General features: G+C 34.4%; 1 protein-coding gene across 2 annotated transcripts in view; it reads left to right on the top strand.

Moving 5' to 3' along the window:
- Cul2 (cullin 2) overlaps positions 1-15,037 on the top strand; it is a 427,362-nt gene that overhangs the window by 264,465 nt on the left and 147,860 nt on the right. For both annotated transcript variants that reach the window (XM_090403159.1, XM_090403160.1), the window contains one exon: positions 14,827-14,934. In XM_090403159.1, the coding sequence (XP_090259285.1) occupies positions 14,827-14,934 (108 nt within the window). The remainder of the gene's footprint in view (positions 1-14,826; positions 14,935-15,037) is intronic.

The following is a 15,037-nucleotide window of genomic DNA, read 5'->3' on the forward strand; positions in this document are numbered from 1 at the left end:
TTATATTTAAGTTTTAAGCAGAATTAAAGGATGTACAGAAAGATTGTCAATATGAAATTAGGTATCGTTGGCTGAGCAGTTAATGTACCCACTCTCCAAACAGCATGCTTTGGATTCAAATCCTGGCATGAATTTATGTGATCTTCTTTAGGTGGGAGATGAATTTCATTGCCTGGTGTTAGATCACCAACCCACTTATTGGAGGTTGGACGTGGCATGAAAAATATATATCATGTGTAGTTTTTAGAGCAGAATTTCTGGACTATGTAAAAATAAGAAATACAAAAAAAATAAATAAATACAATAAAATACACAAATGTTTAACTTTCTAACCATCCTTACTACTGATCTATAATGGCTATACAAACTTTTATGACTGGAAGACACATAGAAAAAACAATCTTGCACATGCTATTCCCACAGCTGTTCATAATGTGATCCCATATTATTAATAATCTATATAGATCACATAGTTAGGAAACCTGGCATTTAATCTGATATCAGAATTGAATATATTCAGCTCATCTCCATTCTTTATGCAGACAATTGTTGCTTTTCCTGTAGAAATTCCTTGTTTTCAGAGCTCTTTACTAATTTGAATAACTAATGTAATAATTTTATATAAATCGAATGATATAAAGTAATATAAAAAATGTTGATGCTTCTTCCTGATTTTTTTGACAACAGGAAGAAGCATCAATAGCACTCACAGTGGAGAACTAATAAAACAAGTGAAATTTTTCAGCTATTTAGGTGCAATTTTTAATGAAGATATCAAATAAATATGATAATAGATACTAGGATAAGCAAGCCTAGTATGGTGTTAAGCCAGGTGAATAAATATATATGAAATAAGAGAGGGATTAGTCAAAACATTGAACTGGCTGTATTGTAGTCTACAAACCATTCAGCATTTCTTAATTAAAAAATTAAAATAATTTCAGTACATTTTTTCGGGCCAGTTGAAACACCAGTCTGAAAATTGTGTTGGAAATTAAATGTTAATCGGAGGCTATCAGTGATATGTAAGAGTTCTGAGAAAAATGAAAGGAGTGTACAGACAGTGTCATTGGCTTAATCATATTAAAATGAGGATAGGAAAGGAACTTGACATTATTGGCATTCAGAATGTGAGAACAGTGTAAAATGTATGGTCACTTAAAAAAATTGAAAAAAGACAAATAGAATTTATGCAAACTGCTGAGTTATTTGCTTTGTCCAAGTGGGCTGCAGCCAGAAAAGAGTGACAAACACTGCTGCAGAACATGCATTTTTTATTCAAGAATAGGAGTAACATGATCTTGAGCAGTGTTTGTCAAACTTTTCTAGCTGCAGCCCACTTGAACAAAACATAACTCAGCAGCTCACTAGCCCCATAATCATAAGTGTTGAAAGTGAAAGTTTTCCCACTTGGTTATACTACAAGTTAAAGATGCCAAGAAATTCTATTCTTGGTTTAATCCTTTATCCAAGTGTAAGCAAACAAACTTTGCACATGAAATAACTTAAGGTCTGTAAGGATATGTGCTTTGCATTATGGGATACTAAGATAAGTGATGTGGAGTCATTAGCCTCTATATACTCTTTGCCCAATCGCAAAGTTATTTCACACACAAATTTTGTTTGCTTACACTTGGATAAAGGATTAAACCAAGAATATAATTTCTTGGCATCATTAATTTATAATCATAAGTGGTTCCAACAGGCACTTAAGTACCCATGACCTTCTGAGTATCCTTGGATTTTATAACTGTAATTAGAGGATAAGATTGTTAGCCCTTTGCCTAGAAGTGTTATTTTGTCTGTAAATTGTGTGTTCTACTGGCTGGTTTGCTTGGTTGCAAAAGGAAAACACATGTGCGAGACTTTCTAACTCACCTCCAGTTGAAAAAACTTGATAAAGGTTCCACACATCCTAGATTGGATTTGAACCAAGATCTTTCCAACAAAAGGGCTTCATCTATACTAACTGAGCTATGGAGGTTCTTTGCTAGTCCCCCTATCTCACCCTTTACCACCAGAAGTGAGCTTTCATGTGCTGCACCTAAGTCTAAAATTATGAAGTAGTTGGCACTTTGGAATAAATTGGCATACATAAATCTCACCAAATGAAAGTGCAGCAGTTCTTTAATATTACTGCAAAACATGTAAGTACTCTTTAAGCATCCCATAACATATTTTTATTAATTTGCTATCATCCATGTGCAAGTGCCTGCTAATGCCTGCCGCAAAAAGCAAATGGCAATAAAACCTAACAAGGACAGTGTTGTGGTCATAGCTGATGCAGTGCATTCAGCCAGCACTGATAAATCCAGCGATGCTGTCAAATGTTGCAGCTCTAGAACTAGATGTCAGGCACCAAAGAAGGTTTTTTGTGTAAGTTTAGTTGCATGATCACTGCATAAAAATTGAATTGGCGTGAACTTGACAGAAAACTTAGGAAAGCGAAATCCTGCAGCAACACATTGTTGCTATCCATGAAACTTTCCCCCAAAAATCAAATCAACTGAAGTCTATGATGAAGTCCTAGAACAGTTCAGTATCAGCATCTTGAAATATCAGCCAACTCCATAGTAATACAAGTAATACAATGCCAAAACTTCCTAAATAATCAACGAAACTAACTTAAAAATTCCAGTATCTATCCCAGTTTCTGGTGAGATTTTTACAGGATAGTTCACCATTGCTTTCTCCTTCCCCCCCCCTCAATTTTATTTGAGTTTGGGACTGGCATATAGCTGGTGAATCAGGCCAGCTATATGCCAGTATTCACAACTGTTAAAAATCCAAGTCTCTCGGAACAGACAAACTCATCATGGGGCCAGTTTGCCTGTTCTGAGGGACTAAAACCCAAATTTCTGGATGGGGAAAAAATCTTCTACCACCGTATGAGACTGGCCAACTCACCTTTAGTCAAAACCGACCAGATAAAGGTTGCTCACATCATAGACAGAAATCGAACTGGTCTTTCCAACCAAAGGGCTTTGTTTATACCGACTGAGCTACAGAGGCTCTGTTAATTTATAGTAGAGATGTAATGAATAATAGATCAGTTAGAACATATTTGTTACTAGAAATCTTCTGTTTAAGTATGGTGAATAAACAAACCTGGAGTTGAAGACATCTCAAAAAATTCAGTTCATTTCTGATGGAATTGAAGAACATGCTGCCTTAGGTTGAGCAAAATATATTAAATTTATGATATCAGTGAATAATTTGGAGGAAACACCATTTGATCATGCTAATGTGCCAGACGATTGCAACAATGCTATATGAAGTGATTAAGCAAATGTTATTTGATTATTACCCATATTATTTTCTTTCTCTTTCCTTTACTTAGATGGCAAGTTTTACTGAAGTATCTAGTGATATCAATAAAATGGTCAGTTAAAGTAAATTAAAGATGCCAAGAAATTATATTCTTACTTAATCCTTTATCCAAGCATAAGCAAACAGAATTTGAGCTTGAAGTATCTTCGTGACTATGCTGCTTGTATATACTTGTATGTATATGTATGTAAAGTCATTGGCCTCTATATACAAGTAGTTTAGTATATTGTGTGTATACGTATGTGAAGTCATCTATATACAAATAGCTTAGTCATGAAGATACTTCACACTCAAACTTTGTTTACTAACACTTGGATAAAGGATTAAACAAAAAATATAATTTCTTGACATCTTTAATTTAATTTATAACCAAGTGAAAAAAAACTTTTAACAAAATGCTCTAGAGTACTTTAATAAGGAGTTACACCTTTTCTCTACTTGTAATATGGGAATTATATGGCTTCTGCATTACTTTGACCTTGTTATCTCTTCTGGGTCTGGCAAACTGATTCATCTGGTAGATCACTCAAGTTTTTGAAATGGTAACCAGTGTAGGTAGTGGCCCTACCCATAATGCATAGCATTATACACACCTGAAACGATGCATGTGGGATACTTCTCAAGCAAACTTTGTTTCCTTACACTTGGATAATGGATTAAACAAGAATATAATTTCTTGCATCTTTAATTTAATTTTTAACTAATTAAAAAGCTCAAAAATGGTCAGTAAAGCTTGCACTTCATTCAGTTCATAGAGATTATTGCATATTGAAAAGACGAGCAACATATTTGACACTCATAATAAACACCTGTTTGCCCAATGCTTGTTAGAAGTATAACATTATTGGTAGATGTGATGAATATATTATTGTAAATCTAAAACTTTTGAGGTGTGAATTAGTCAGAAGAAGATACGAGAGTAATTTATGGGTGGTGTATGTGAAATAATGTTATTAATATATGTGAAATATAATGTTAATGCTATTAAAATATTTTTTTGTCTCTGTGATGTAAAAAAAACTGTATAAAAATAGTGAAAAGGAATCTTGGGAAAGCTTTTGTAAAATATATAAGATAACTATCATTAAAGGTAGTAGAATGTTCTGTAAGAAAGAGAAGAAGAAAGAATACACTAAAAGGAATCAGAGATGATAAAGGTGATATAAAAACTGGAGATAATGTTCTGAATACTTAATTTGATTCAACAAGAGTGACAGAACAGTATTAGAAAATATTCAAAAGAAAATGCAGTTACCTAATTGCATATGAACAAAGTAGAAAAAGCTGTCAGAGATTAAAATGTGGAAAGGTAGTTGAAGTAGGTGATATGTTACAAGAAGTGCTCAAATATGAAGGTATAAAGGTGTTATGTTGGCTACGTTGAATAATTTCAAAAGCATGGTACACAAAAAAAAGAAAATAAAATTAAATGTGAAAATTATAGAGGAACCTTCCTGTTGAGTATTCCATATAAGATTTATATAGCATACTTAAGTAGGAGGCTAAGAAAATTGTAGAAGAGAAACTTGGGAAGAACGAGGTAGTAAAATAGAAGTTGTAAAGATTCATATGTTTTACTTTAAAATAAATTGTTATACTCTCATGCTTTCTCAAAGATCTGTATTTAAATTTTACAGATCTGAAAAATCCATATGTTGAAATGCCAAGAGAAAAAAAAGTTATTTGAAACATTACGTTTATATGGAATAAATGGGGCATTATAATCATGCATTCAGGCTTAAGTGCTAATTTGGCTGTTGACTCTTTCCATATTTTGTATCTCTCACAGAGACATCTTCAAGGAATAATACAGCTGAAATTGCAACAAACAGAAGCACAAAATCAAGTGGAGCTTAGTAGAAGACCATCTGTTATAAATACGTTCTGTTTTTCTATTACTGCTTTGTCTTTTATTCTTTACTTAAGTGAAAGTCGTAAATGGTCAACTGTTTTAACTATTGACTGCTGCCATTTATTTATTTTTACTGGATCCCATATCCTCACACCCTATAGTCTAACAAATTTGTTTTATGATGCACCAGTTAGACTATATATTGGGAGCGAGATTATAATATTTTGAACCAAAGACAAAGCGAGTATTGTTTGTATTTCCTGCTTATATTAATCCTTACCTTAAATTAGTCTTAGCTTAATTATAAATCACAAACTTCTGTCTTATGCAAGTTCAAATTTTTCAGGATAGTGCATTGACAGAATCAGTCCAATGGTTCACAAACCATTTAATTAAATCAAAAAGGAATATTTACAGAATGATTCACATTAACACACACACACACACACACACACACACACACACATACAAGGTGGTATCAAAAAGTTTCAAGACTAGCTCTGTTTACGAGAAATTACTTTATTTATCTACGTTTACATACTATCACCTTCAAAATAGTTCCCTTGCATATCAATACAGCGCTCCCAGCGTTCTTGCCACTTCTGGAATGTGTCCTGGAAGTCTTCTTTTCAAAGCATGTCAAGCATCTTCTGCGATTTGCGCTGGATCTTGCAATGGTGACAAAACGGTGACCTTTGAGCTGGATCTTCATCTTCAGGAAGAGGGCAAAGTCTGCAGGAGCCAAATCTGGCGAGTAGGGTGGGTGCAGAAGTGAGATCATGTTGTTTCTGGCGAGAAACTCACGTGTGAGGAGAGCTCGCTGACAGGGTGCATTGTCGTTGTGGAGCATCCAGTTTTTCGCGAGCCACAGATCTGGTCGCTTTCACTGAATATCCTCCCTCAGATGCCTTAAAACCTGGCAGTAGAACTTGCTATTGACGGTCTGACCCCTGAGGACGAATTTTCGATGCATAATGCCGCAAATGTTGAAAAAGATGATGAGCATGCACTTGGTCAAGCTGCGGACCTGCCTCGCCTTTTCGGTCGTGGAGATGATGGACTTTTCCACTGTGAAGACTGTTGCTTCATCTCAGGGTCGTACCCATACACCCAAGTTTCATCACCGGTAATGATCCTCGATTTCACGTTTGCTCTTTGTTCTAACTCTGTCCATGATGAAATCGCAGATGTGGTAACGCAGGTGGTCAGAATAGCAACAGCTCCCGATGTACACAGGACGATGTCTTTTGGCACACTGACTTATGAAGGTAGGTGCTCCCTGTGACTGTGCATGCAGCCTTGTGCTGCCATCTGTTGACGTGTTACAAACCTAGTCTCGAAACTTTTTGATACCACCTCATATATGTGTGTACACACACAACTTCATTACAGTTCTTTTATTCTCAGTTCTTCCTAATCTAAACTTAGCTCTAATTTTCTTCCTTTAAAGCTAATTCACAGTCCAGAAGAACCTGACAGTCATGTATACATTAACTGACAATAAGGAATACCTTGTGTAAGCCTAATTCAATATCAGTATACATTATCTCATAAACAGACACATGTAATATATATTCTTGTTCAGAATTCACATGTATAACTACTTACAATTCTCATTCAGCACACTGCTTTTTTACATGAATCTTTTGTTCTCACATAATTCTCCTTGTCTTTCTTTCCATCTGCTGACTTATTCTTGGTTTCCTGCTAAATTTCTTCCTTGTCCAGTTGATTTTTCCATGCCCTATAAGATCCTTAACATGGCTGCAGTGTGCAGCTTTTTCCTTTCGATTCCTGACAACGGACCTCACGTGACGGCGGATCTTGGTAGAAGACTCCCAACCTATGAAACTTCTCTTTAGATTACCAGTGGCAGATCTAACATGACGGTGGACCCAGGTAAGAGAAAATTAAAAAAAAACCCTAAGACCAATTCCTTCCCGACAACTTGCCTTATATACATCCGGACTGCCATTGTACGCATGCGCATGTTTCTCGAACTTTCCATATATGGTCATATTGACCTTTGGACATGCTGATGTCTTTCTTCATACATCTTTGGAATCGTCTATGGCAATTCTTAGAATTAGATCTACTGATTTGACATGAGTTAACAACGTTACATGACAATAGCATGTGCCACATTATTTTAACAAAAACTCATTTAAATGATTAAAATTACAAGATTATTACAGACAAAATTAACATTTCTCTAATTACATTCCTCTAAAAAAAAACATATGAAAACAAAATGATAAGTTACATAATTACCTATCAGGAGAGATTTTACAACCCTCTATGGGCACTAATAGGAAGTCTGGATTATAACTTTGAATGGCTAAGAATTACTGTTTCTTATATTTTGGGAAACAGTAATTCTTAGGCATTCCAAGTTTAATACCCATATTTATTTAGTTTTGCTAAATTTTTTGCTGTCCTTAAAAAAGGACAACAGCATATTCTTAAAAACTTTCAGATTTAAACTTGCTATGATGAAGTATAGTGTTTTTTTCCCCCATTTGATTTTATGAGTGATGTTTAATCATGGCTAGCTAGACAGACATATCTGTTTATAGTTGTGACTACAGATGTATTTTTAAGGTTCTTTAAGCAATTGTTGGCTGAATTTTCATTTCTGCACATATAGTAGTAAGGTGGTCTTCCTAGCTAGAACTGTAATATACTAGGCTCCACTTTATTTTGTGTTGCAGTTTAAGCTGTATTATCCAATGAAGATGTTTCTGTGAGAGATAAAAAAAAATATGGAAAGACTCAACAACCAAATCAGCAACGCTTAATTCTAAACACATGATTATAATGCCTAACTGGCAGGATCAAGAAACTCTAAGTACACCAAAAAGTTAGGGAGGAAATAGTTAATCCTTGGGGGAATGGATAAGAGCAGCCAGTTTTAGGTAGGATTTAAAGGCACTGCAGAGATTGCATTTTTTTAAGTTACTAGCTATTTTTTCTTATGTATCCCAGGTATAAGGAATAGCAATCACATTACTATAATCTGTATGTGAATATTGGGAGGAGATGAAGTATTTTGCTAATTCTCTCATTATTGTAGCCATTATACAAGAAGTTGTGTGTGTCATTAAGTTAGCTGTGAGAGATGCCTCATTGAAACAGAGATTGCTTAAAGGAAGGGATGATAATAGGAAAGTTTGTGAATATATCTACCTGTATGAATAGATTTTTTTTCTGTACTGTAAAAGAGAGAGAGAGATTCTATTCAAAACACACTGTTAAAGTGCTTAGAAAAGCTGCACTATTGTTAATCTATTTGCCATGGTAAAACAGTGTAGGATATCTGTTAAGGTGGAGGATGAAAACCTAATGTATCTGGGCCATGATACCAAATTGAGAACATTTCATTAATATATCTTGGCCAAGGGAAGCAAAATAGGAGAATCCATTGCATTACTATCTATTTCTTCAACATCATCAATTTCCTGCTGTGTGTCCTCAAGGGATTTACAAGCTACTATGTCTACATGATTAAGTTTACGTTATTACTAATCTCCTATCAACATGCTCCTCCAAATTAGTTGATTACTTCTCATCCCCTTAATATTGTCATAACTGACATTGGTCTTCTAGGGCACTTTTGACTGAATCAATCCATCTGAATTTTGGTCTTGCTCTGGATCTTTTTCCTGCCATCTTGACATAAAGCATCTGTTTTGCTAACCCTTCCTCTCGCATTCTGTTTAAGTGAATATACCATCTTAGATTTTATCTGCTCACACATTCTTAATACTAACAATGAGAAGTGCCTTCCTAATATCTTCATTTTTAACAAGATTCTGTCATTGATGCCATCTGTTCATTCCCATAATTTTTCTCAGAATTCTCATGTCCTGGTCTCTGTCTGGTCTTTGATCATGTGCTTTATTTCTAACCCAACTCTCATATCCATAACTTAAAACTGGTTAGAGCACTTTCTTGTGTACTGCTAGCTTAGTGTTTTGGTTAATTTCTCTCTTATTCCATATAAATTCATTTAACTGTCCATATCACCTTTACTTATTCTGTTGTCTGTTTCCATATTTAATTTGCATTCTTCACTAAAAACTGTGCCTAAATAGTTGAAATTATTTATTTTATTGTTCTGTTAGATTCTGAATGAGAATTGAGAATGCGACTGAAATTTTCTGCCTATTTTCATAGTTTTTGATCTTTTATTGCTGATTTTCATACAATTTGTTACAGCTGTCATGCAATTTAGTTAGGAAACTATAGAGACTTGTAATGGATGTATTTAGGAGTACATCATATGTATAAAGCAAAGTGCTAAGTTCGATATCTCTGATTCTAATATCAGGTTAAATGCCATTTACTTTCATAATGTGATCCATATAAATGATGAATAAGATTGTAGATAATGTGCATTCTTGTCTTACTCCTGATTTTACATCAAACCACCTTCCTGTATTTCCTTCAGTTTTAACTGGTACTGACTTACAGCTTAAATATAGACTATTTATTGCTCTACATAATGTTCCATTTATCCCATATAATTGTAATGTTTTGAAAAGCTTTTTTTCTGGATACCTGGATATGTTTTACAGATCAACAAAACTAAAGTACAGATCCTAGTCGTATTCCTGTGATTGCCCAACTATTTGTTGTATGGTGAAAATCAAATCTTAACAACTTCTGTTTTGCCTTAATGTAGCTTGTTCTTCTCCAGATTTCTTTTCCACAATTTTTCTCAACCTCAATTGATAATTACAATTGCATACAGGTTTTTAACTTGTATGCAATTGTTTATTTATATTAGATGTATAAAAATTTCTCAAACTATTTCCAAGTTATTTAATTGGTCTCCTTTTCTGATGACTCGTGACCCTAGCCACAATGTCTCTCCATTTCTTTGTCTTTTGTTGCAACAGTGGTCAACTCTAAAGTAAGTCCGATGATCTTTTTAATCTCATCCAATCACCTTGGTCTTGGGCATCTTCTTTTTCTATGTCCTTCCACTCTGCCCTGGATGATAAGTTTTTCCAGGTTACCATTTTCATGTCTTGAAATGTGACCGAAGTATTTGAGAATTCTTTCATTTACAATGTCGCATAGCCACCTCTTGATTATTAGTTGACTTACTAATAATCAAGAGGTGGCTATGCTTTCATCAGACCTTTTGTCCATCCTGGAGACTCAACATCCTTCTCCAGGACCACATTTCAAAGCTATTTATCTTAACCATATATTTTTTGCTGAATGTCCAAGATTCAGCACCATAAAAAAATCAAAAAACACCAAGCTAGTCTTGATTTAGTAGAGATAGAAATGTTATCTTTCCATATTTTCTGCAATTGTACCATTGCTGACCTCACCCTGGTAATTCTTCTTTTAATTTCTGGTTGATATCTACTCTTGGTGCTTATTAGAGGTCCAAGGTAAATGAATTCATCCACCTTCTCAAAGTCAATGTTGTGGGCAAAATGTCATTCTCATCTATGGCCATGTATTTTGTTTTATCGCAATTAATTATTCTTAAACCATATTTCAGGATTTCCCATTCAACTCTTTTAATGGGGATTCCAATTCTTCTTTGCTGCTAGCAATAAGAACAGTGTCATCAGCATGCCTAAGATTGTTTATTTTTTGCCACCAACTGAGAAACCACTATCCTGTCCATTAAGTGCCTTTCTGATATTGTATCCTCCATAATGATTGTATTTATATATCAAGGGAGAGTATGCATTCTTGTCTCACACCTTTCTTGATGTTGAACCACTGAGATGTTTTACCATCCATCTTTACAGCAGCAGCCTGATTCCTCTTGTAGAGTCGTTTTAAAAGGTGTGTCGTGTTCTGGGTAGCTCATTTTACTTAGTATTTTCCACAGGTCCTCCCTTGTGAGACAGTCAAATGCTTTAGCATAATCAATGAAGCACATATGTAAGGGAATATTAAATTCTGAGCCCTTTTCAACCAAGTGTCATAATTAGAAATTTGATCTCTTGTTCCACATCCTTTTCTAAAACCTCCCTGTTCAGCAGGAAGTTGTTGCTCAACATATTAAGTTTTTCTTTAATAATATATAAAGAATTTTGCTTTCTTATGAGATCAAGGCTCTACAGATCTATAATTATTGCATTCATTGACATTTCCTTTTTTGTGTATTGGTATAAAAATGGATTTTATCCAATCTTCTGTCTCCCAGATTCTATTACAAATTTTTCTTATGATTTTGATTCCTATGGGTCCTAGATATGCGATAAGTTTGCTTGGTATTTGGTCGTGACTCAGGGTTTTCCCTTTTCTGAGTTTTGTTAGCACTTCTTCAACCTCTTCTTTTAAGGTTCATTTTTTCTTTGTTGAATGACACTGAATTCTCTTTATATCAATTTGAGCAATAGTCTTTCCAGCTATACTTGAATATTTTGGTTTTTAAAGTTTCTATTCAACAGCCTTTTACTAAATAGGTCTTTGGTTTGATTTTGATTTGAGTGATCTTCAGTTGCTTTGCATATGTTGTTTATAAAGTTTTTATCTTTATGCAAAGTTTTTTGATGATCTTGGACAACTTGCTGTAGCTCTGCCTATCATCTTCCATTGAAAGTCCTTTTATTTCTTGACTTGCTTCAGCATTTCATTTGATTCAGGGCATGTTAATTTTGAAAATTTTGGGCAACGTTGACTTTGCAGTTTCCAGTAATATTATTTTTGTTTTATCCCAAAGTTCTTCTGGGTCATTTCATCAGTGTAGTTCCCTAGTTCTAGAAATTTATTTTTCACTTTAATGCTATATGTCTCAGTAATTCCTTTAAAATCTAATCTGGGTGGATATGTTGTGTTATTTGTTTTCAGACATATTTTCATATCAGCAATGAGGAGCTGGTGATCAGAGCCACAATTAGCTCTGGGAAATGCTTTAACATTTTTCGTCATAGACCTCCAACTTTTGTTAATAAGGATATAATCAATTTGGTTCCTTGTTCTGTCTCCAGATGTATAGTCTCTGTTTATGTTGCTTAAAGAAGGTTTTAGTGTCCATTAGTTCTCTTTCTATGCGAAAGTCAGAGTCTTTCACCTCTTTCATTTTCCATGTCCAGACCGTGAGTCCTGGGATCTCACTTAGACAGATCCCAGGACTGTCTTGTTCTGGTCTTCCATCCTGTTTCCAACTTTTGCATTGAAATCAGCCTTAATGATCAAAATGTGTCTTTTCGTTATTGCATCTATGGCTAAATTCAGAACCCTGTAGAAGAGGTCTCTTCATCTGCATCACTTGTGTGTAAGAGTGTGATTGATATTGGATTTTAGTCAATTATCCTATTGTTGATAGGTTTGTAGCTCAACACTGATTTGCATATACATTTTTTGACGATTATAGCTGCACCTTTTTTGCTAATAATGATGTCCAGCAAAATAAATGGTATTGCCTAGCTGTTGATGTAAAATGTCCGTTTGTTTTCCAATGTGGTGCTGCAATTTCTAGTATATCGATAGAAATTTTCATTCATTTTGCACTATGTCCAGTTTGCATGTATGTAGTAATTCCAAGTACCAATATGTGTAATTTTCCTTAATTGGTGCTTTCATTCCAGATAGCTTCCTGGACATGAGCCCTTTGGTGATATTGCATATTTCAGCCTCATGACAGTACTGGAATGTGCTGTTACCCACTTCCAGGGTATCTCACTTAGTCTGGCTCCTACCCAAATGAGATCTTGGCCAGCTCGGGTGGCCCTGCCAGTTGTCAGAGTGCACAAGCTCCCTCACCACATCAAGGTGGAGATTCCTTCAAGTGAGTCCTTTTCAAGAATGCTTGAACTCTTACCTGAAACACAGAGAAATTCCTCTATAATTCTCACTTTCAGCTTTATTCCCTTTTGTGTAGATGGGAACTATGAGAGCTCTACTCCAATTATCTGAAATTTGACTTTCTGACTAGGCCCTCTGAATTAAGCAGTGTAGCCACACTAAAATTTTTATACATTCATTTGAGCATTTCCCGTTGAATGTCATCTACTCCAGCTGCTTTTCTGTATCTCAAGTGTTTGATGGTTTTTTCTATCCAAGTATTAGTATGACTCCTGTTTGCATACCTCTTGAAAATTTTCTACTGTTGTTCTACAAACATCTTTGGTATCCTTATCTTCATTTTTTATATCTATTCTTGCAAAAAAACTTTGCCACATTCTTCCATAGCTGAATCAATGTTTTCTTCAGAGTTTGTCACTTTGAAATAATGTTTATTTCTTGTTTTCGAACTATTTCATTTTTCTTCAATAATGCCTGTATTGTCAAGTCTACAGTTTACCTGTAAATGCTCCTCAAATTTCATTATTTTTAACTTTCTTGCATAATCTTTTAATATGATATTCATTTTTATCCTACATAAATTAAGTGATCACTTAATTTATGTAGTCAAATTCTCTTTGACTATATAAATTAAGTTTCAAATTCTCTGTACACTCTTGTATCCTAAACCAGCATGAAGTATCAATATCAGCAATGGCATAATCTTTTCACATGAACTTGTGCACATCCTTATGTTGGAACTTTGCATTAGTAAATTACTAGTACATTTCATAAGCAGAAATCAAGTAGATGTTTACCATTATTATTAGCCTTGCCCTTTTCCTCCATTTTCAAAACTTTTCTATATGGATGATGGGATTTATTTCCTATTTTGCTATTTAGATCTTCAACTAGGACCACTTTTTTCCATTTTCTTTATTTTTGTTGTCTGCTCTATTGACTTAGTAAATTCCTCCACTTCTTTCTTGGAAGAACCTTCTATAAGGACCATAGGCACAAATAAGTTTCATTGTCCATTTCCCCATTTTAAGTTTGCCCACATTACTCTTGAAACTACCTTCCATTCAAAAAGTTTATCTTCATGTTTGTTGTTCAATGCTATCGCCAATCCTTCCTTTACTATTGTTATTGCCCAAATATAATATACTGATTATTTAGTGGGATCTCATCTCTTTTTGTCTTCTTTGTGGCGGTAATGTGTGTTATATTCATGTGGTACTTTCCTTCCAGTTCTTTTACAAGTTCAATTTCTTTTCCATTAATGCTTCTTGTGTTGATGGCTCCTATCTTCATTTCTCTGGCACCTTCTTCTAGATATTGAGTGGGAGTTTGAGTAGTAGTTTCACTATTCACCATGGTTCCTTGATGAAAACAGCAGGGAGTGCGTCCTTGTTTAACTAGACAGCACTCTGACTGTCATGAAATCTCATGGTGTACCACCATTTGTGGTTTAAGTCAGTAGAAAATGCAATTTGGTTGGCTAAGTCCTAAATTGTCAGCCTATCCTCGTTTGTTCAATACCCAGAAGATATCTACTAATGAGGTGCATCACGTGAAAGTGAGGATCGGACATTACATCAGAAGCTCCAACTTTCTCTGCATTCTTTAAAGGTGATATATAGATCTCCTACCAGTTATGCGTCTTTGATCCTTAAGTGATCCCAGGAACACAAAAAGCTGCCCAAATAAACAGTTTGTCTTTATCTTGATTATTTTGATATAAATTGCATTCTGTGAATGTAATTAATATCTGGCTTACTTTTTGATATTTTGTATTTGAAAAGATAAGCTATCATAAACTAGAGTATTTAAGTTTAAAAAGTAAGAAATTAATTTTTCTGTTTCTTTTTTTTTTTTTATAGATACCACAGATGTTTGTAGAATCTGTCCTAGAAGTTCATATTAAGTATCAGAATCTAATTAAAGAAGTCTTTCATGGTGATCAGCAATTCATTGGTGCCTTAGATAAGGTATTCTTCTCTCATTTCACATATAAATTAACATTAAAAAAACATATAAATATATTGGATTTTTTTTTCTTACTGTATATTGTTGTGATGAGCAAAATTTACA

This window comes from Typopeltis vanoorti, chromosome 13 (genome assembly GCF_054136105.1).
Source record: "Typopeltis vanoorti isolate ZY-2024b chromosome 13, IOZ_Tvanoo_1.0, whole genome shotgun sequence".
Lineage (NCBI taxonomy): Eukaryota > Metazoa > Arthropoda > Arachnida > Uropygi > Thelyphonidae > Typopeltis > Typopeltis vanoorti.